The sequence below is a fragment of the Silene latifolia genome, chromosome 9 (assembly GCF_048544455.1).
Source record: "Silene latifolia isolate original U9 population chromosome 9, ASM4854445v1, whole genome shotgun sequence".
Lineage (NCBI taxonomy): Eukaryota > Viridiplantae > Streptophyta > Magnoliopsida > Caryophyllales > Caryophyllaceae > Silene > Silene latifolia.
In genome coordinates this window covers 169,552,653-169,575,035 of record NC_133534.1, presented here as the reverse complement: position 1 = coordinate 169,575,035, position 22,383 = coordinate 169,552,653, and the positions used below count along the sequence as shown (strand labels likewise).

The following is a 22,383-nucleotide window of genomic DNA, read 5'->3' as shown; positions in this document are numbered from 1 at the left end:
ATGATGTTATCCATGTATCTGATTCATAATGTAAATTCAAATATGTAACCGTTTCAAATTCAAATATGTAACCGTTTTAAATTCAAATATATAATCGTTTCAAATTCAAATATCTAATCGTTTCAAATTCAAATATGTGACCGTTTCAAATTCAAATATGTAATCGTTTCAAATCCTAAGATAGATCTGCACAAGGTCTCATGACATCAATTGGTAAGCTGGAATGAGAAACTTAAGCAAATTTTGTGTCAAATTAGAAATGTAGTTAGTGATTATGTCGAAAGAGTAAAGGTAGAAAAGTAGAAGTATTGTTGGAGAGAGAGCATATTTAACATTGATTAAACAACGGAATTACGTTTTCACATACGGACTTTACTCTTTCACATACACTTTTTCATTAATTTTTCCATCCCATACCCTTTTACCTAAAGTAAGCAAACCAACCTTTCACATACTCTTCTATCAATTTTTTCTCGTAAAATTTAATCTAATTGCTCCAAAAACATAAACAATGGATCCTAATTCTCTGATTTGTGAAGCAATTTAGTTGGTTATTAATTACTAATACGTTTTAATGAGTTTTATTAAATTTATCATTGTTTATTTGGTTATAATAGGATGAAATAAGGGTTTATCATTATTTGGTTATAATAGGATGAAATAAGGGTTTATGGTGGTACCTTGGCGGTTGGTGCGGTGGTTAGGGTGGTGCACGGAGGTCAGAGTAGTGCGAGTGTGGTGGGTGAATCTGGAGGTGGTCCGATTGGGCGAGTTTGGTGGTTGAGTCCGCAGGAGGTGCGAGTTTGGTGGTTGAGTGGTGCGAGTGCGGGTGTGTGTTGGTGGGTCAGCCGACAGGTGGTCCGGTGGTGCGATTCCGGTGGGTTAGTGACCGGGTGGTCCGGTGGGAAGGTGGTGAACGACGGTTGGAAGGGGGCTTTGTGCGTGGCGTGTTTGCTTCTTTTGAGTGAACGACGGTTGGAAGGTGGTGAACGGCGGTTGGAACGTCTATCAATTGAGTGAGGGGAGAAAAAAAATGACAAGGTTAATATTGTAAAATGCGTATGTGGAAGAGTAAATTCGTATGTGAAAAAGCACGACCCTTAAACAATCAACTGCCACTAGGGATGGCAACGGGTCGGGTTTGGGCCGGGTCTACCGGACCCGAATCTGGACCCAAGATCTTCCCCTTAGATTCGTACCCGATATAGACCCACAAGGGTCTAAAGTTAGAGGACCCATCCCCATACCCAATGGGTATGGGCCGGGTCCTGGTCTACCTATGGGTCTGACTTTCAACCACTTTAATAATAGCTATAGGGTATATATTATTTAAAAAAAATTCATACTACTTTAAGATAATGAGTTGTATTAATCTCTATTGTACACTACCAAATCCAATATACATCCCAAAGAGATTAAGAAAGATAAAGAAGACCTAAATTAATTTTATCTCCACATAAATGTGAAAGACTCAAGCTTGCAACCCTAAAATCAATACCGTACTTGATAGACGTCTCCATCTGACCGTCGTTGGCCGCCGTTAATGGTAGTTGTCGATGATCGCCTATTAGAGAGGCGGTCACCGGTCGCGTGTCAGTGGTGGAGTGGTGGTATTGTTAGAAGAGTTTGGTTGAGTTTTATCACTTTATTTATGAAATGAGAGAAGAGAAAGAGATTTGAATTGCTTTGGGTTCTACGGTCTATCAGTATGAATTTGAAAAAGTTGTGATTTTGATTTTTTTATTTTTTTAATGAAGGGTTTACGGGTCGGGTATGGGTCTCATAACTCAGACCCAGACCTGGACCCAGATACGAAATATTTTTTGAAGACCCATACCCAATCCGTATTCATTGGATCTGAAAATATGAGACCCATACCCGACTCATTAGCGAAATGGGATCCAAACTCGTAATATTCACATCCATAGTACCGCCAGCAGCGTAAATTCATCCTATCAGCCTCCTAAATCTGGGAAGTTAGAGATCGCAGGAGTTGATCTGTGTCACTGAGTCAGTCAGCTGAAAGAAAAAGAGAAATATAAGCAGAATGATAAAGAATAGACTACAATGGCTGAACACGGTGGTGACGGAACCTTATTACCTCTTTCATTTCTTAATATTCTTCTCATATCTTCCTTTCCGCCTCTCATCCACCTCTTCCCTTCTCTCTCCTCACCATCTCCTCCGCCGCGTACGCCTCCCTCCTCCTTCCTTTTCTCGATGTACTTTTCTTTTTCTTCCAATTATTTATTTTTGATAAATAATATTGTGCTGCAGGAAATTCAAGCTTTACTTGCTTATTCCATCTTAGCTGCTGTCAAGGTTCCTTTTTTTTTTTTTTTTTTTTTTTTTTTTTTTTTTTTCTTATATATTTGAATAAATGACATCAAATGAATTCTTTATGACTCTCAATGTTTATAATGGACAGATGGTGAGGGAAGAAAACTGGGAGGGTTTTATTGCTGATACATTGTTCTTTGGCAAGGTGATTCTTTGATTTATATATTTCTCAGATTGTGAAAGCCTCTACGTCCTCTGATACAATTTCTTGTTTTAACTTCAGGTTTTTCTTTTTCTGCTTGCTCTAAATGTAGATCACCATTTAGCTCTTTGGTATATACTGGCTTTTTTAGGTAGGCCTTGTAATTTCTACTCTCTCTTAACATATTGGATCAACAATTAAAAACAATGCATCTTCTCCACGTTGAAGATGCGTATTTGATACTCTAGTTAAAATGAGTCAAGTTGTTGGTCATTATGGATTTACCAGTTAACTCAAAATTAAAATCATTCATATTCTATGGTTCCTGGAAAAAATCATTCATATACTACGGATAATCATATTCTAAGAATTGGATAGTCACTTTGCCTGACCCAATTCTGTGTCCTTTGCTCACAGTGCTGTATATTATAGCAGAACAACCGGCATTCCCAGAACTAGGTACGACATATATGACCAATTTTTTTTTTTTTTTTGGCTTTACGCTGATGTAGTTGTCTTCTCTTAACATAAATATGCTCTTGTATGTATTCTTTTCAATCTTTGATTTCTCTTGTTTGAATTGCTTTCTCTAGGTACAGTGAACACTCTGACACCATTGCAGCTTGAAACCACTCTAATGGAAGGAAACACATCAAGATACTGGCTGGTTAGTGACCCTATGATAAGCATATAATGTTTCATTAACTCGACTGGGTTACCATGCTTAAGTTTGTTTATTTATAATGATTTGTCCTGTATCCTGATTTTACCTTACTTTTGGTTTATGTGGATGACTAAGATTGCTGTGAGATCATTTTGTGCATGGGCATTTCATCTGGTTTCCATAGGACTTCTGGTAGAAGATACATGGTCCTGTGAAACAGTTCAATTGTTTCTCATCTATAGTAAGGTAGCGGTATGGGAGGGTAACATAGGCATATAGAACACATTGGCATGTAGTTACGTCTGACCTCGGTGTCTCATGTATAGTAAGGTTAGTTGTTTTGCATTCCTTATAATCTCAACAACAACAACAACAACAACAACAACAACATCAGAGCCTTAATCCCAAAATGATTTGGGGTCGGCTGACATGAATCATCCTTTAGACCGTCCCTGGGTGAACGCACACCTCAAAATGCGAATAGAAAAGGGAAAAATGAAAAACAAAAGGGAGAGCGAAAATGTAATACAAACTAAAGGTAAACTTACAGGTTTTAAAATCGAATTCAGGATTTCTTTTATAAAAACTTAAAATTTAAATCGAGAGAAAAGATTAAAACGATTTTGAAAACCGAAATAGAATTAAGGATCCTGAATGCCTTAAAAGTAAACCAAGTAAAATATATAAGAAAGTAGTTGGTAAAAAAGGTGTAATAAAGGAGAGAAGAACAAATAGTTTTTTTTTAAAAATAAAATAAAAACACTAAATACGTCAAAAGACATCAAATACTAAAAATCCACATGTATCCTTTCCCTCCATTGTGCCCTCTCCGTCACCATACTCTCCTCAAGCCCCAGAAATCTCATATCGTGCTCTATCACTCTCAACCATGTCTGTCTCGGTCTCCCTCTACCTCTAGGGACCTTTTCTGTTCTCCAAGTCTCCAGCCTCCTAATTGGTGCGTCCATAGGTCTCCTTCTCACATGGCCAAACCATCTTAGTCGATTTTCCATCATCTTGTCCTCTATTGGCGCCACTTTTACCTTTTCCCTAATCATCTCATTCTTTAATCGATCTTTCCTTATATGTCCGCACATCCACCTTAGCATACGCATCTCCGCCACACTCATCTTTTGAATGTGACAATGTTTCACGGCCCAACACTCGAACCGCGATAAAATTTTCCCTTTAATCTTTGGGGCATATCTCTATCGCATAGCGATAAAAACCCTGAAGCACTTCCATTTCAACCATCCCGCTTTAATTCTGTGAGTCACATCTCCGTCTAACTCCCCATCTTTTTGAATAATAGATCCTAGATATCTGAAGAAATCAGATCCCTCAACAACATCCCCATCGAAAATAATACTCCCCACCTCTGTCGATCTCGACCCCGACACTTTAGTGAACTGACACCTCAAATACTCGGTCTTACTCTTGCTCAGCCTAAACCCACGAGTCTCTAAGGTATGCCTCCGCAATTCCAACTTTCTCTCCACCCCCTCTTTCGTCTCATCAATCAACACAATATCATCGGCAAACATCATACACCAAGGGATGTCGTCCTGAATATCCCTTGTCAACTCATCCATAACTATAGCAAAGAGAAAAGGACTAAGTGCGAAACCTTGATGCACCCGATGGTAATGGGAAATTCTTCCGTTCTCCAAACATTTGTGCGAACACTTGCACTAGTCCCCTCATACATGTCCTTTATGAGGTCAATATATTTTTTCGACGCACCCTTTCTCGCCAAAGCCCACCAAAGCACTTCTCTTGGTACCCTATCATATGCCTTTTCCAAGTCAATAAAAATCATATGCAAGTCCTTTTTCTTGTCCCGATAGTGTTCCATCAACTGTCTCATGATAAAAATCGCATCCATAGTCGATCTCCCGGGCATAAATCCAAATTGGTTATCCGAGATGTCTACATATCTCCTAAGCCTTTGCTTGATTATCCGCTCCCATAACTTCATCGTATGACTCATAAGTTTAATTCCCCGATAATTGGAACACTCTTGCACATCACCTTTGTTCTTGTACAAAGGGACAAGACTGCTTCTCCTCCAAGCTCCTCCAAATCTTGTTGAAAAGCATGGTTACCCATTCGATTCCTTTCTCCCCAAAGCACCTCCAAACTTCTGTGGGTATACCATCCGGTCCCTGTGCTTTCTTTGACCCCATCTTCCTTAACGCCTTTCTAACTTCGCTCTTTTGTATTCTACGCACAAATTCCCGATGAACCATGCTTGGTGTTACTTCTACATCCCCAAAACCTTGCTCCTGATGTCCATTGAATAAAGTATCAAAGTAAGAACTCCATCTAGCCTTTATTTCGTTATCCTGAACCAGAACCTTGTCGTCCATATCTTTCACACACCTAACTCTCCAAATATCCCTCGTCTTTCGGACTCTTATGCAAGCCAGTTTATAGATATCCTTCTCTCCTTCTCTCGTGTCGAACCTGGCATACACTTCTTGGTTAACTTTTGCCCTCGCATCCCGCACTGCCTTTTTAGCGGCTCGTCTAGCCTCCTTGTACTTTTCAAAGTTCTCATCACTCATGCATTTCCCCAAAACCTTATAGCATTCCCGTTTTGTCTTTATCGCTTGTCTCAGCTCCTCGTTCCACCAAGATGTGTCCTTACTTGATGGTCTATTCCCTTTAGATTCCCCTAACACCTCCCTCGCCAAATCCTTTACAACATGCTCCAGTGTATCCCACGTTGCATCAATATCCTTCTCCTTGCAATCCGACCAATATCGCTACTTCCGACCTTATCCAAAAACGCTTGTTGGTTTGCACCTTGTAGCTTCCACCACTTGATTCGTGCCTCACCGATTATCTTTCTCTTCCTCAAGTCTCTCTTACCCCGAAAATCAAGCACCACTAGTCTATGTTTTGTTACGGCACTTTTCCCGGGTATGACCTTGCAATCGGTGTACTCTCTCCTCCACACATTCCTTACCAAAAGGAAGTCAATTTGACTAGCATTTTCTCCACTCCTATAAGTCACCAAATGGGAATGCCTTTTCTCGAACTAAGTTTTCATTATACCCAAGTTATATGCCAAAGCAAAATCTAATATGTCACTTCTCCCCGAACCCAAAACCCCCATGAATGCTCTCGAAGTCAACTCGACTAGTACCCACATGCCCATTGAGGTCACCACCAATGATCAATTTCTCTCCAATAGGGACTCGTTTTACAACCTCTTCCAGATCTTCCTAGAAGGCTCGTCGAAAAGAAGCATCCAATCCTACTTGAGGTGCGTAAGCACTTATAACAGTCAGCACCTCATCCCCGACTACAAGCTTAATGCTCATAATCCCATCACTCTATCTCGATACTTCTACCACATCATCGATATAATCTTTATCAATGACAATACCCACTCCATTACGACTTTTGTCTTTACCCGTGTACCAAAGCTTATAACCCCAAGGCGCTATCACCCTTGCTTTATCTCCGACCCACTTTGTCTCTTGTAGATACATTATATGCACTCTCCTCCTTTTCATAACCTCCCCTACCTTGGCTAATCTCCCTGTCAAAGAGCTTACCAAAATGTAACCTACTACCCTTTCTAAAGTCATGCCCTGATTTCTTTACCCGCTCTTGACCATGCTTCCTAGATCCAAACCTATTTGACACCACACCCATACTTCGAGGTGGCGCGCCGCTTTTGGGCGACGATCTAACAACCCTTGCATATTTTTCACTACACCCGGTTCTAGAAGATGTAGCGCACCCTTGCCTATTTGACACCACTCCCAGGTGTAAAGATGGCGCGTCGCTTCCGGGCGACGACCTAGCAACCCTCACATACTTTTCATTACACCCGGGTCTAAGAAGTGCAGCGCGTCGCTTCTGAGGAGACGCCCAACGAAGTTCAAATTCCGATTCATGTCCATAAAATGTGACTTAAGTTTTTATGCTGGCTGCCAGAGACCTACCGCAACCCCCCTCCTTTATCCGGGCTTGGGACCGGCAGTGAATGCCCGAAAACACTCACAGACGGAGTTTGCATTCCTTATAATCTCCTTGCTACTAAATTGTAATGAATGATTCTGTATAAGATGAGATTTTGGGGAGGATGAATTTATGTCGTCATAAGTCGTAACAAAAATAGTTTACCACTTTGCCTTTTTCGAAAGAAAACCATAGGACGAAAGAGAATATAAGAAATCTAACGAGATTGAAGCTCTTCAAATTTAAGCAAAGCAAGGCCGAATTTTGAAAATTGAAACACAACTTATTGATGCATCATCTAGGTCTGTTAAGGATGCATTAGGGCAACCATTTATTCATATTTTTTGTAAAACTGTGAGCGTCGTCATTGTATGTAATTCGTAATGTTCAAGTATCCCTGAACCCTTGTCATGAGTTGACTCTCATGTCAAGTTAACCTGTTTTTCATTTGAGCAAATCTATAAGTAACAAAAATTCAGGAACCCAAATGTTATAGTGGTTGATTACTTGATTAACAAATATCCATGTCTCATCCAAGATCTGGGCACTATCAATATTCTAGTATCTACATATTTACATAAATAAAGCCAAAGGCAACAGTTTATGCAGCACCTGCTGAACTCTTGATGTTCATTGATCTCTTTATTGTCAGATATGCTAAATAATTTATTGTGATTGATGTATATCAGGTTGAATTCCGTGCTTTATGTTCGTCAAGCTGTGTGCGTAACAGTCGAATTTTTCCTGAACTCTCTGTGACGTGAGTATGGTCCTTACTGTTTTCTTACTCATTCTGTATTGCAATCAGCCATAGCTTATGACCTTTGTGTATTTCCTACGTCTCTAACCGTTACTGACTAGTGACTACCAACTCCTCTTTAGATTGACACGGTTCTGCTTGGTTTTCATATCAGATACTCAAATAAAAACTTGTCTTTTGGGATGGTTGATCTTGGGCTATTTCCAAATGTTGCTGAACAATATGGAATCTCTCTTACAGGTTTATATTATTGCTTAATGCTTACTGATAAATAATTACGAATGCCTCGGTCTCACTGGACCTGAACTGTAGGAAATCTGGGGCTTCCGACATATATATTATTTGAGAACAATGTCGAGGTAATGCGCTTCCCGGGAGTTGATTTGGAAGGAAAAGTTTCTCATCATCTTGCTACTAAGGTACATTTTTCATTGCATGACTCCGATTTTGCAGCTAAGCAATGAATAAAAAAAGGAAATTTAATGAGTATAATTCCAAGTTTGGAGTATCTCCCATTTTGAATCTTAAGTTTGAATATCCCCTGAATGATTTCAACTTTTAGTTATCTGTGTCAAATTTTCTTTATATATAAAACTGCAATTGTTTCCGTTCTTTGTTCTAATCACTGCCGCCGATGCCCAACCCCACCACTACCACCAATACCCAACCCCGCAAATCCTCCCTGCCAATCCTTTCCCTCCCTGACCCGCCTCCAAATCCACACCTAAACTACCTCAGTTGACCCCTTTTCAACCCCACCCATACCACCACCGTCAAGTTGTCAACACCCAACCTAGGCCGTCACTGTAACTCCCTCTCCTTCCTCCCCCACCCTAACCCGACTTCTACTGTGAGGCTGCCTCATAGTATGAGAGGCTCATTAACTGCCACATAGTATGAGAGGCTCATTAGCTCATTAACTGTGCCACTTCATCAATGAAATCCTTCCCCTCCTTTTCCATTTTATAGTACTCAATACAACCTCAATCTAAGCCACCATCACTAACCACCATGCCCCACCGGCGACCACCCCTACCCCCACAAAGTCGACACCTACCATTTCCCATGGTTTTAAATCGAGGTATCGGTCGCGGTAACGGAGTCGCAGAATCGTCCCGGACTCGGCCGTCGTCACAGTGATTTATTTTACAAGCTTTAATAGACATTTTATCGCCTATTGACTATCTACATAGTATAAAAGCCAAGTTTTTCTTTGGCTTCCTATTGGTCCCTGGTTTTTAGGGCTTGAAAATAGTTTTATTTAAGTAGGGCCCCCATGTCCTTCACATATTTAATTACTTTCTTTCCTTTTCTTTCATTAATTTCTCTTTTTGATTCATTTATTTCCTAAATCATATTGTATTTAATTCACTTTATCTTATGATATGAAAATCCAAAAGAAAAAACAAATTTTGGAACATCCAAAATTACATCCCACAAATTACAAATTACATTTCCTGAATTTGAAAAAAAAAATACAAATACCATAACTATATTATAAAATAAAAAACTCTCAGATCGGTAACATTCTTCCCCAAGTCTATACCTGTACCAAAACCACATTAATTATCATTAACGTAAATAAATCAGAATAAAGAAGAATACGGAGTATCAATTTACCACATAATACATTTATATTTATATAGACTAATATTAGACTAATTAACACAACATTATCATAACATTAATACATACGCTATTTACATAAATTTACCGTTATCACATACGACAATAATTTTCAGAATTTTAGACCCACAACAAAATCCAGATTGTTAGACCCAAAAAAGGCCAATGACGTAATAATCTGGTGCTAAATTATTAGACCCACAAAAAATTATTAAACCATTAAACCCCCAAAAAATTCCAGATTTTTAAAACCAAAAAAATCCTTGGATGTAAATTATTAATGGAAATATAAAATTATCAAGTGCTAAAACAATTAAAAACGAAAAAAAATGGTGAAAATAATGATGCATGCGACTAAAAAGATGAAGAAAATAATACCTCCTAAAGGTTATGAATTAATGGCGCAGTCATGAGAGGCGGAAATCTTGCTTGAAATACCGATAAAGATTGATGATTTAGGGAGAGTTAAATGAGAGAAAAAGAGGATGAGAGGAGCGGGAGTGACTCTAGACGAGATTAGAATAAGAGAATAGGATTATTTGAGTTCATTAATATTAATTAAATTAATGAAATGAGAGGATAGTGAGGCGGTCAGGCGGCGGTATGAGAAGAGAGAAGAGAAGAATAGGTCAGTTCAGGGCCCGAGAGGTGTGTGTATGTTTGATGAAATGGAGAGGTAATTTAAGTTTATTTGTGTTTGTTTCTTTTGAAGAATTAGTGTTTGTTTAAAAAACAAACGTTATTAGTGTTTGTTAATGGGTAGGGTTTTAAATTGTGTGATGTTATGGGTCAAGGTGTTAAATTTTTCAAATCATGGAATTTATGTAAGCTCAACCCATATATTGAGTATTCATGAAAAATTGATAATATAACCCGATTCATATTATTATGAGATATATTTTGAAAATCTAATCCCATATTTTCTTATTATTTCGTCTAATATATAAATTTACTAGTTTGAAAGCCCGTACGGGTTAATGACCTTGATTATTTTAAAACTAAGTTATAGAACATTATCGAATAGGTGTTTCGAAGTTCAAATCCGGGTGTCACATAATTCTAAAAAAAATGAAATATCTTAATCCTTTATGGTCTCCTGATACATACTTGATTCTAAGCACTAAGTAGCCTCTAAAGCTTTGTTATCTCGAATTCTAGCAAAATTTATTAAATACTAATCATCATAAGTGTAAGCGAGTCGGGGGCTCGGGGCGCTTTGATAGCCCTTATGATTAATATAAAGATAGGCGTTTCAAAGTTCAAATCCGGGTGTCACATAATTCTATAAAAATGAAATATCATAATCCCTTATGGTCTCTTGATACGTACTTGATTCTAATCATTAAGTAGCCTCTAAAACTTTATTATCTCGAATTCTAGCAAAATCTATTAAGTACTAATCATCATAAATGTAAGCCAATGGAGGCGCTTTGATAACCCTTATGATTAATACAAAGACAGGTGTGAAATTAATGAATAGTTTACATTTGTTATATTTTGGTAGGGAGAATAAAGCAAATGTAAACTATTGATTGGGACGGAGGGAGTATATATTTTGTTTGAACCATATACCTACCCTTCAAATATGGACATTTTACTTACACATGTCATTCTTATAAGTTAGTCATTTCAATTTTTTTTTGTTCAATTAATAAGACCGTCTTACATAATAATAATAATAATAATTAATCTTCTAATTACTGATACATAGAGTTCATTTTTATGTTCTTTCTTTCACAAAGCATATGTAATGTATACTCCTATGATCATTTTATTATTATCATTCCACCGTAAAGGTGTAAAAGATAAATCCGTCTATGTTTTTGGACACTATAAGCAAACATAAGTGCAATTTAGTGACAACAAAATTATAGTTTGTTAAATTTTAATTTTAACCGTTAATAATAGAAACTCTTAAGAGCTCTCTTTCACAATAGTTAAGTGACTCAAAAGATTTTGGGTTGATTCCCAACTTTCAAGTATGACTTCTATTTATAATCATAAGATCACCCTACCTTATGCATGCTAATATTTCAATGTGGGACAAATCTACTATTTATATGTAGTATATTCACAACACCTCAATTATTTTTCAATGTGGGACAAATAACATACTAATAAATACACCATCTTTTTCACACCTAGCTCGACATCCAACCCGAATCCCGAAATATGGACAATTGCTACTCATTATATCTAATAGTAGTTATATTTAATATTTAATAATATGAGCAAATACTATATGTTAATATTCATACATTCAACATCCAATCCGATTAATAATGAGCAAATACGAACAAACTAATCTTATCTAGAGTCTAAAGTTTTTCGCACGTATATAGGTAACATTTGTGCAATTTTATCTTATTGCTAACAAACTAATTTTATCTAATGTCCAAAGTTTTTCTTACGTATAAAATTAACATTTTTTCTTATAAATATTAAGTAGTTTTTAAGGGTTGAACTCTCTAGATGAAAAAAAATGTTAAAACTTGAAAAATTAACATTATGTAATGTTACTTTTAAAGTCTCTTTGGTAATTTGTAAATAACCACCTAATATGTCCTAAATTTTACAAATAACCACCTAATATGTCGATTTTTACTAATAACCACCTTAATTTCAACAAAAGTAACACCTAACTTTGATTATGTTGACGATTTTATTAAACTCGAACTTTTTACGACTCAAGGACTTAAACTTAAGTAAAATACCTGTACTACCCTTCATTAATCATTAGCCACCCCAACTCATACACCCTCACCTTTACTTCAACCTCTCAAGAACACCCCTAATTCAACCACTCAAGAACCCTAACTTTAATTCAATCCAATCAAGTGTCCAGTATGTAACCATGTATGTTAAGGCAATTCTGCCCATGGCTATCACAGAACCTGCTTGGGAGGTCAAATTAAGGTTCTTCCATTCTCTCCTTATAATTTGGGACCTTCGCTGTCGATATTTTAAACGGTCTTATTGATGGCGCCACTGAATTGCAGTTGTTGTTCAAAAGTGTGGTAATTGATGAAGTTGTTGTTCACGTTTCGCACTACTCCTGCTTTTCACGATTAATGTTCGCGGCGTCAATTTTTGCTAGTTGAGTGATTCTTTTTGGTGAATACTAAATTTTGTGTGATTGTCGAATTGAATTTGATAGTTTAAGGAAATTAATGGAGTCGTGTTGAAACGAGTGGATAAATCACTTGACAATTACCTAGAGATAAAAAAGAGGAACATTTTGGCACAAATTGAATGGATTTTTCAATTGTAATTGAATTAAAATTAGGGTTCCTGAGAAGTTAAAATTAGGGATTCTTGACTCTTGAGAAATGAGAGGTAAGGGTGTGTGACTGTGACTTGGGGGTAGGTAATAATGAAGGGTAGTTCAGGTACTTCACTTAAAATTTAAGTTGTTGAATCGTAAAAAGTTCGGGTTATGTAAAATCTCCAGTCTAATTAAAATTAGGTGTTAATTTTGTTAGTTAAGTTGAAATTAAGGTGGTTATTTGTAAAAAACGACATATTAGGTGGTTATTTGTGAAATTTAGGACATATTAGGTGCTTATTTACAAATTACCCCTTATATAATAAGAATACTATTGATGTATGTTCGTTATTTAAAAATTCAGCTTAAAAATTAAAAAATAAATAACTTATTGCTAAACTACCAAATTTGAGTAGAAAAGGAGATGATATAACAATATATAATTATATAATTGTGAAACCACCAAAATCAAAAGTATAATACAAATAAATTTCACTATTGTGGAGGTAATAATACAAACTCTTATAAGAGCTATCTAAGACAATATTTAAGAGATTCAAAAGATTTTAGGTTGATATTTAAGTTCCAAGGATGGCTCATATTTATAATCATAGGATCACCCCACATTATGTTAATCTTTCGATGTGAGACAATTCTACTATTTATAATAATAGGATCAACACACCTTATGTTAATCTTTCGATGTTGGACAATTCTACTATTTATAATAGGATGACCACACCTTATGGTAATTTTCCGATGTGGGACAATTCTACTATTTATACGTAGTATGTTCACCACATCTTATTATTTTACAATGTGTGACATATAATATACTAAGAATTAGATCATCTTTTTCACACCTAGTTCGACATCCAACTCGATTTAATATTGTTTTGTTCTTTGAATTTTCCCCCCTTAACCGATGTATGAACTCCTTTTGTAAGTCTTTTAATTTAAGTACATAGTTAAACAAAAAAAGGTTGAAGGCGGATAATTCCGTCTTAAATAAAAATTCGTGGATAATAAAATACAAATAAATTTGGTATTAAGACTACATAAGCTGTTATTGCCTATGAATTTTTTAGGAAAATGTTTTTTTTGTAGCATTTTATTATGAGTGTGTTGGCAGTTCTTAGAGCTAATATGGTAGCTGAATCTTGAGCTCTTTGCTATACTTGGATTTCTTCAACTGTTGTCTGCTTAATTGTTTGACTAATATTCAGTTAATTGGTCCCATTGTAATGAAATCATACCTAACTCATTTTTATATTCTCATTCTCATTAAATTAAATTAATCAATATTAATCGCTTTTAAGACTTATTAATTATGGAGATCATGCATACTTATTGTTACATTTATTAGTTAGTCTTATCGGTGTTCGATTGTTAGATTAAAGTACTCCCTCTGTCCCGCTCATGTGTTGTCCTTTTCCATTTTGGGTATCTCAGTCATTTGTTGTCCTTTTTATATTAAGAATGAATTTGATGAGTAATTTTATCATTCACACCCAATTTATTTCACTTGTCATTTAGTAATTGACCCCTTCCCCTTTCCTTGGTCTTTGTGCCAAAATCAAAGGACAACAAATGACCGGGACGGAGGGAGTATAATATAATTAGATAATTGAATCAAGAAAATCTATGTCACTTGTATCAATTTAACTGTTGGAGCACAACAAATGTAACATATAAGACAACTGTAACATATAAGAGTTCTTTAAGACAATACTTATGAGACTCGAAAGATTTTTGATTGATATTTAAGTTCAAAGGATGACTCATATATATAATCATAGGATCATCACACCTTATGTTAATCTTTCGATGTGGGATAATTCTATTATTTATATTTGGATGACCCCACCTTATGGTAATTTTTCGATGTGGGACGATTCTACTATTTATACGTAGTATGTTCATCACACTTATATTATTTTTCAATGCGTGACATATAACATACTAAGAAGCACGTCTTCTATTTCTCACCTAGTTCGACATCCTATACTGTCTATTAATAATCGTATTTTTTTGTTTCCTTTTTTGTGCAAATGATATGAATTCATAATCTAATAATTTCATTTTTTTTTATCCCAAATCTAATTATATAATTTTTTTACGATAGCTTTCTATCAAATGAAATGTAAAATGTTTTTATATAAAAATTATAAACATGACTTGGATATATAATATATGAAATATATATTATAATAATTAAAAAATATCCACTTTATTTTTTATATCATATTGTGGAGATATGATACAAACTTTTAAGATCTATTTAAGATAATACTTAAGAGACTCAAAAGATTTGGGTTAATACCTAAGTTTCAAGGATGCCTCCTATTTATAATCATAGGATTAACCCACTTTGTTAATCTTTTGATGTGGGACAATTCTATTATTTATACGTAGTATATTCTCCACACCTACGTTATTTTTCAATGTGGGACATATAATGTATTAAAAACTAAGAGGTACACTATTTTCAGTATATGCAAATAATATAAAATTTATACTCTAATGATAGCATTTTTTATCACGAATCTAATTATATTATTTTCATAATTTTTTTTAACAATACTTTGTTGTCAAATGAAATGGAAAAGTTTTTATATAAAAATTGGAAATATCACTTGAATATAATTTAGGAAATATATATATTATAATAATTAAAAGATTCTCCACTTTATTTTTTACATCAAAAATTACTCCCTCCAATTCTATGTATTCTTCCCTTTGTTTGTGGGCACGAGAATTAAGGAGAATAATAAAATAAGAGTAAAAAGTTGGGTGGGGTTTGGTAGTAGGAGAGAGAGATGAATAATTATGAGTTAAATAAGAAATGTTGGGGCCAAAATATTAGGGAAAGTAATAAAATATGAGTAAAAGAGTTGGGTGAGGTTTGGTGATAGGAGAGAGAAATGAATAAAATAAGAGTAAAAGTTTCCAAAATAAGAAAGGGGAAGAAAACCTGAATAATCCGTTTTAGGAAATAGGGAAGAATATATAGAATAGGAGGGAGTATTATTTATGATACTTTCCAAAATTGATTTTTGATGATGTGGACGTTCTAGAATCGCTCGAAAAAAGCCTCTTTTATAAATATATACTAGATTTAATGCCCGTGCGATGCACGGGCCTAGAGTAATATCTGCTCATTTAGTTTTTCTTAAAGGACTCGCAATAAAGTAAATGTCTGAATAAAATCTTTCAAAATATTAGTATGTTTGATTTTTTTTTGTTGACCAAGAGTATCCCTTACTGATAGGTGGGACAATCTCCCTAACCCGCAGGTGGGGACAATCTATTTTGGGGTACTGAAAGCAATTTAGTGGGTTGACCCCTACCAAGTTTGACTTTTTCATTCGCAAGAGTCAGAATCTCCTTTGGGGTACTCAAGGCAATTTAGTGGGTTGATCCTTCTCAAGTTTGACTTTTTCATTCGTAAGAGTCACAAATTAAACCTTTGACCACTTATTTAAGAGATAAAAGTCCTTACTATTCACACCGGCCAACTTTGAATATTGCGCTTAAAGTTTTAAAGTTCATAAAATTAATCTCTACCTTCATGATAATTGGGCTCGGGGCCACCTAAAATGTACTATACCTTCATTAATACCATACTACCATAATCAATTAGTCACCACACCGTCATGATCAGTTTTGACTTATTTTATTTTGCTATCCAATGCTCAATTTCACATCTGATCTAAGACATCTACTCAATCTAAATATTACAGCAAAAATAAAATTATTTAACAAATCTCACAAGTGCATCAAAATAATGAAGAAAAAAATAAACATAAGAAAAGTGTTGAGACATTCAAAAGAAAGTTATTTTATTATTAACATTCTCTTTAATAGCATGAAAAAAAGTTGTAATATTAGGATCAGTTAGTCTTGTTGAAGACGGGTCGGAGCAAGTGACGGGTAATGCCACTCACAAAACGGATAAGGGGACAAGGTGGGGGCACCCCCATGTGTTTCCCTCTCTCCTCTATTTGGGTCATTTGTGAGAGGAAATGGTATCCGTCACTCCAAAGTGACGGATACGTGCCGTCTTCAATGAGATTTCGTGTATTAGGATATATTGAGAAGTATATTTAGGAATTTGTTCAAATAACTTTTTTTTTTTTAAACAAAAAAAAATTAGTGTCTTTAGTTAAAATCTCTCTTGTATATATTATCTTATATTCCCCCTGTTCCGGTCATTTGTTGTCCTTTTTCATTTTGGGATGTCTCAGTCATTTATTGTCATTTCTATTTTAAGAGCGAACTTGATGAATAATTTGATCATTCACACTCAATTTGTTCCACTTATCATTTGGTAATTGACCCTCTCCTTTTTCCTTGGTCTTTGTCCCAAAATCAAAGGATAATAATTGACTGGAATGAAGGAAGTAAATTATAAAAGTTAACCTCACTCGAAAAGTTAGTCCTCATAACAATTTTGCTTAACCACTTCTCATATTGACCAATGCCAATTGTATATGCATGAATAAAACGGTTGTTAGTTCGGATCGAGTGTATCATGACTTAATCAAATTTTGCACAAAAGAACTAAAAACCATAGGAGCGGTCTGTCGTAGAGAAATTAATAAGCATTTAAGAAAACAAAAGATAAATATGTATATAAATATATAATCATAGATTCATAGAGATATAGCCGGAAGGCACCTTCCGTACACATACAGTTTCATAATGGATCAATTTAAAATTCAATTAAGATCGGGTAAACTAACTTAAATATTGTGATTGTCTTTCGAATCAAGTAATACTATGATAAACACTTTATCGACACTCTTGGGATATGGCCCTTGTCCCGGGTAAGGGCCAAACTTGAAATCAGAAAAGTTATTAGTTACTTAAAAGATCACTAAGAAAATAAAATTGTATCCCCGCTTTACACATGGTTCTCCTAGTCTTCATGTTGTGATCATGATCGAATGATTCTGATGATCATTTAATAATTCTGCCAACATGAAAGTAATTAAGCATTAGAAAAATTTCTAGCTAACACACAAAATTATAGAACAAAAATTAGATTATAAGAATAATTTCTAAACAAATCACGAAAAGTATTCTAAAAGACCGAGATCATCAAAAGAGGGAGGCTAAACTATGATAAAGAACTAATGCATCATGAATGTACGTAGAATCCATATGCTAGGGAAGAGTATTTATATACTACTTGCATTACTAATTTACCTTGTAGGTAAGAGTTCTATATCATTGAAAAAAAAAGTTTAGTAGTTGTCATGGAACACTACACTATGTAGATGTACTTTAGAATCCATATGCTAATACAACATAAGTCCTTCAATTTTATCTCATAAATTTGGAGTCTTGGCTTACAATATTCGGCTGTTTTTATATTCGCTTTTTATTTATCAAATATTTAAGAGTTTGTTAAAAGCTGGAAAGATTAATTTTTCATATAATCTTATCATATTTTAAACTCATTATTTAACTTACTAATTTACTTTTTAGAATATACTAAATTTAATGTTCTTGTACATAGCAAGAAAGCAAAATCAAATCATCACAACACTCATAATGCAATTGAGGAATTAGTATAAAAAAAACTAACTCATTAAACAGAAGTAGGAAGCTATGAGCAAGGTCATTGTCCGTATTTAATTTTACGTTTCATACAAACTGATGAAAAAATAATAGGTGCATAAACAATAAAAATATAATGTTTTAGTGACTATACATATAACGGTTTTTTTAGTGTGCCCTAGGGGGCACAAGCTGATAAACTAATTGGAGAAAGGCTATCAAGAATATATCATGAAAAATTGATGTACAAACTCGTATTTACCATAATTAATGAAAATTTACATGAAATTGCAGCTTTGTTCGATATTGGTATTATATCTGCTTAGTTCGATATAAAAAAAAGTGTTTCATACCCGTCATTAAATACTCATACTCCATCCATATACCTACTTGGTTCGATGCTGGTATTATATCTGCTTTGTCAATAATACCTAAACATGCATAAGAGGTCATGGAATGAGTTAGTATAAGTATAAATTACAAATAATAATAATAATAATAATAAATAAAGATAAATAGATCAATTGCTTATACTACATGAAAAATCACGTAGAAAAATTAGTAACATTCTGACAAATTGTAAGTAACTATAAACCAAAGAATCAAACAAAATAATGCATAACCATAAACCAAACAATCTAACAAAACGGTAAATAACTATAACTAATATAAAAAATAGTTCAACTAAACATAATTGGTGAGTGAGTATTTGTGAAGATAGACGTATAGCAAGGTGAAAAGTATACTCGTCTTATATAGGAGTATGCTGTAAGACTCCTACAATGATTAATCTTTTCCAAATTTTTTATCTTGTATACCAATATTTAATCTTTTTCAAATTTCAAATTTTTCACTCGTACACAAACTGACAGTTAAGCATTAGACATTTTAAAAACTCGAAAACTCTAAAGTATTTTAAGAAAGTTGGACTCTCTGTAATCGATCGAAAAAAGCTTCTTTTATTAATATAGATAGATAGATATAGATTACTAAAATTTCACGTCACTTGACCCTAACACTTTAATGTTTGTATTATAGCTCGAAGTATATGCTTAACATTATTAATAAAACAACTATATTGTATATAATATGGTATAGGTATATAGCTTTTAATTGTACAAATAATAACGATCAATTTGAAGATGAATCTAATACAACACAAGATTCAACATATAACAATTGTCCTCCATTATCCGATCTTACTAACGGTACACTTTCTAACATAATTGTGTCGGAAAGATGAGGGCGGGGCATAAGCGTTGCTTACTTCCGGGTAAGTTGGCTAACCGCATACACGGCCGCGACGTGGTGCGCCGGGTGGGGGAGGTGGAAATAGAGGGGGGATTTTTTTTTGATTTGTTATTTAAAGTGGCAACGTAGACGAGCAACGGCAGACCGTTGACGTTGAGAACATTTGTGTTAGTCGCCGACAAGGCTGTCAGTGGTGGTTGTCGACGAGGCCATAGGTGGTAGCTGTCATTGAGGGCGTCCGTTGAGTAGGCGGAGGGTGGCTCGGTGGTGGTTTAATAGGATGTCGTGGAAATCTGGGTATTGAAAGGGAAGGGTGTTTGTTTTTTTTTGCTTGGTTTGCTGACAAGGCAGTGGATGTATATGGTATGAGGCAGCCTTTTTTATAGAGTTAGTAAAAACTCTCTCCCACCACCTACTGTTCTCCATCTCAATATGTGAAGCCCTTGTCTTTACTTTGTAATTGAGAGAAAAGGGAGAGTTATCATCGCAAACTTGCTCAATTAATAACTAAATCAATCAAGCCTTTATATAGGCATACATCCATCATTAATATCCTAAGGCTAACAACAAAGAAGTAGCAAGTGGGATTAACCTACGTCTTACACCAGCAAACCACAACTACCCACTAGTTAACTTATGCTAAAGAATAAGACACTTATTTTCGACTAATATGTTCCTATATAATAGCAACTAATTTTAGAATCACTTATTCAACAGCACCCACCCAACCCCCTTCCCACTATCTCAAAACTATATTGTCTTCTCTACCCTATAGTCTCTCCTATTAGATTGATGAAGAAGTCTAGAAGAAGAGATAGAAACAAAAAAGGATGCAGGTGAAGTGGATTTGATTGAAAAGAATAAGAATAGTAGAAGAGAGAGAAAACAAAAAGACAAAGGAACATTTTTGTGGGTAAAAATCTGTTCAAATTGGGTTTAATTGCTTAAAAAGTTGATTTGGTAAATTCTTAAATGGAACTTTAATGCCATCTGCCAAGGGAGCAATGTTCGAATAAATGGCTGAAACTTTAGACTATTCCGGAAATCCTCAAACTTGAGGTTATAAATGAAAGATGCTCCAAACTTGGTATTATTTCCATTATTTTTCCTAAAAAACATGGTACAAGCCCTTACTTTATTGTCTGCTACAATGTTCATAGTCTCTTTTCTGCTACAATGTTTCACAATTCATACATTCATCTCAGACCCACCAGCCTCCTAATTTGTTGTGTGTCTATAGCCTTCTAGTTTTCCGCTGTGTGTCTTAAGCCACATTGAATGCGTTGCCTGGCGGGTTATAATATTATCATTTACAGGAATTACAGCAATGACGAGTAAAAGGAAAATAAGTCCATGCTGCTTAGGGTTCGTCTTTTATCATTTTATATTCGGTTAAAAATTTACTGCTGAAAGAATGAGGAAGTCCTAGGATTTGCTTGGATAGAGAAAATGTAGGGAAAGGGAGGGGAAGGGGAAGAAGTAAGGGAAAGGATCCGAGGGAAGGGAAGCAATCGTCAACTGCAACCAAGTCCGCAACATCGTATCGCAACCGCGAAGCCAACCAATACTGCGATTGCAAACCGTAGTCTGGCCTCTTTACATTTCTGAAGAAAGTAATTATATAATATACCTTGCGCATATGTATCATCAAAATTAGCGGGGTATGTTGGTTTTCAAGGTAAATTTATATCCTAAGGCCATAGGTTCAAACCGTCCTTCGTTCTTTTTTCAAGGCCCCCCCATTCTCTGTACTACATCATGGAAAACATCTTAGCCTTGTTTTCTTACTAATCTGAACTTTTGCTTAAAGTCTTTTGTTAATTTGCTGAATTTTGAATTCTGCAGAAATATCTCTCTCAGCATTTTGCACTTGACCTGCTTCTGCTTGAATATGTAAATGGCAAATAATTGAAAGTTGAATCATACATTACTCCGACAGAATTCTCCGGACGCCACATGGTGTGATTATTTACAAGACTACACAGACTTGTCACATTTTCAACAATGCACGAGCATGTTCCAAAGATCTGTAAAATTCTGATGAGGACTAGTGTGATAATTTCTGTCACCCAGATGTCGAAATCAAGCATCTGATAACACTCTTGGTCATATTGTTGTAAACCGTAAAACCTTGATAACTCTTGTTTTGGTTTGCGTCTGGTATTTAAAACCACAATATTGATTTTGCCTCCATCAAACCACTGGAAATAACTTGTGCAAGTATGATGCTGTCATTTTTTTCTCATTGAAATTAACAGAGGGACAGCATTTTCGGCTTCTTGACTAACAATAGATGAATAGAACTATTGTGACTAAAAAATGAACATTTTTTTCAGGTGGTCACTATTTACCGTAAAGTGGTCACTATTTACCAAAAAGTGACCATATTTTACTAAAAAACACGGAAAAACAGTCGCACAAGAGACTTGCTGAGGTAAATATGATTGGATCTACTACATGAGTTGGAGAGATTAATATAATAGGGCTGTAGTTTGCCAAGTGAACAAAATTTATAGTCTTTTTTTATATGGTGTTCCTTAGTAGAAACGTCGTGGTTCTGATGACATAATCCGTAGGCCAGGCACAACTGCGGTTGTGCTGATGTGATATTGGTAGGCTAGGCACAACTGCGATTGCGGATCTGAAGAACTGGTAGGCCAGAGACGGGGAAGTAGAAGCATCGTGGTCCTGATAACATGTGTGATATAGTGTTGAGTACGACACGATAGTGTCGCGTGCGTGTTGGGGGCCGTGAGTGGTGACCACGGTTGCAATAGAGGCTGCGAGCCTAAGCC

The 22,383-nt window shown here is 35.3% G+C and overlaps 1 protein-coding gene across 1 annotated transcript; it reads left to right on the top strand.

Annotated features, from left to right (window-relative positions):
* Positions 1–1,914: 1,914 nt before the first annotated feature.
* Positions 1,915–21,822, top strand: LOC141600200 (uncharacterized). The gene is made up of 10 exons (XM_074420384.1): positions 1,915–2,191; positions 2,278–2,322; positions 2,429–2,485; positions 2,564–2,633; positions 2,900–2,941; positions 3,076–3,149; positions 7,811–7,881; positions 8,036–8,121; positions 8,194–8,300; positions 21,434–21,822. Exons 1-10 carry the CDS (start codon positions 2,048–2,050, stop codon positions 21,494–21,496), a joined length of 759 nt encoding a protein of 252 aa, XP_074276485.1. The 5' UTR covers positions 1,915–2,047; the 3' UTR covers positions 21,497–21,822.
* The last annotated feature ends 561 nt before the right edge of the window (positions 21,823–22,383 follow it).

Excerpts from the sequence above, each read along its gene's own strand:
- LOC141600200 (XM_074420384.1), top strand. The coding sequence starts at position 2,048 with ATGATAAAGAATAGACTACAATGGCTGAACACGGTGGTGACGGAACCT. Across the intron at positions 2,634-2,899 it reads GTATATACTGGCTTTTTTAG|TGCTGTATATTATAGCAGAA; the intron begins GTAGGCCTTGTA and ends CTTTGCTCACAG. Across the intron at positions 2,942-3,075 it reads ACCGGCATTCCCAGAACTAG|GTACAGTGAACACTCTGACA; the intron begins GTACGACATATA and ends TGCTTTCTCTAG.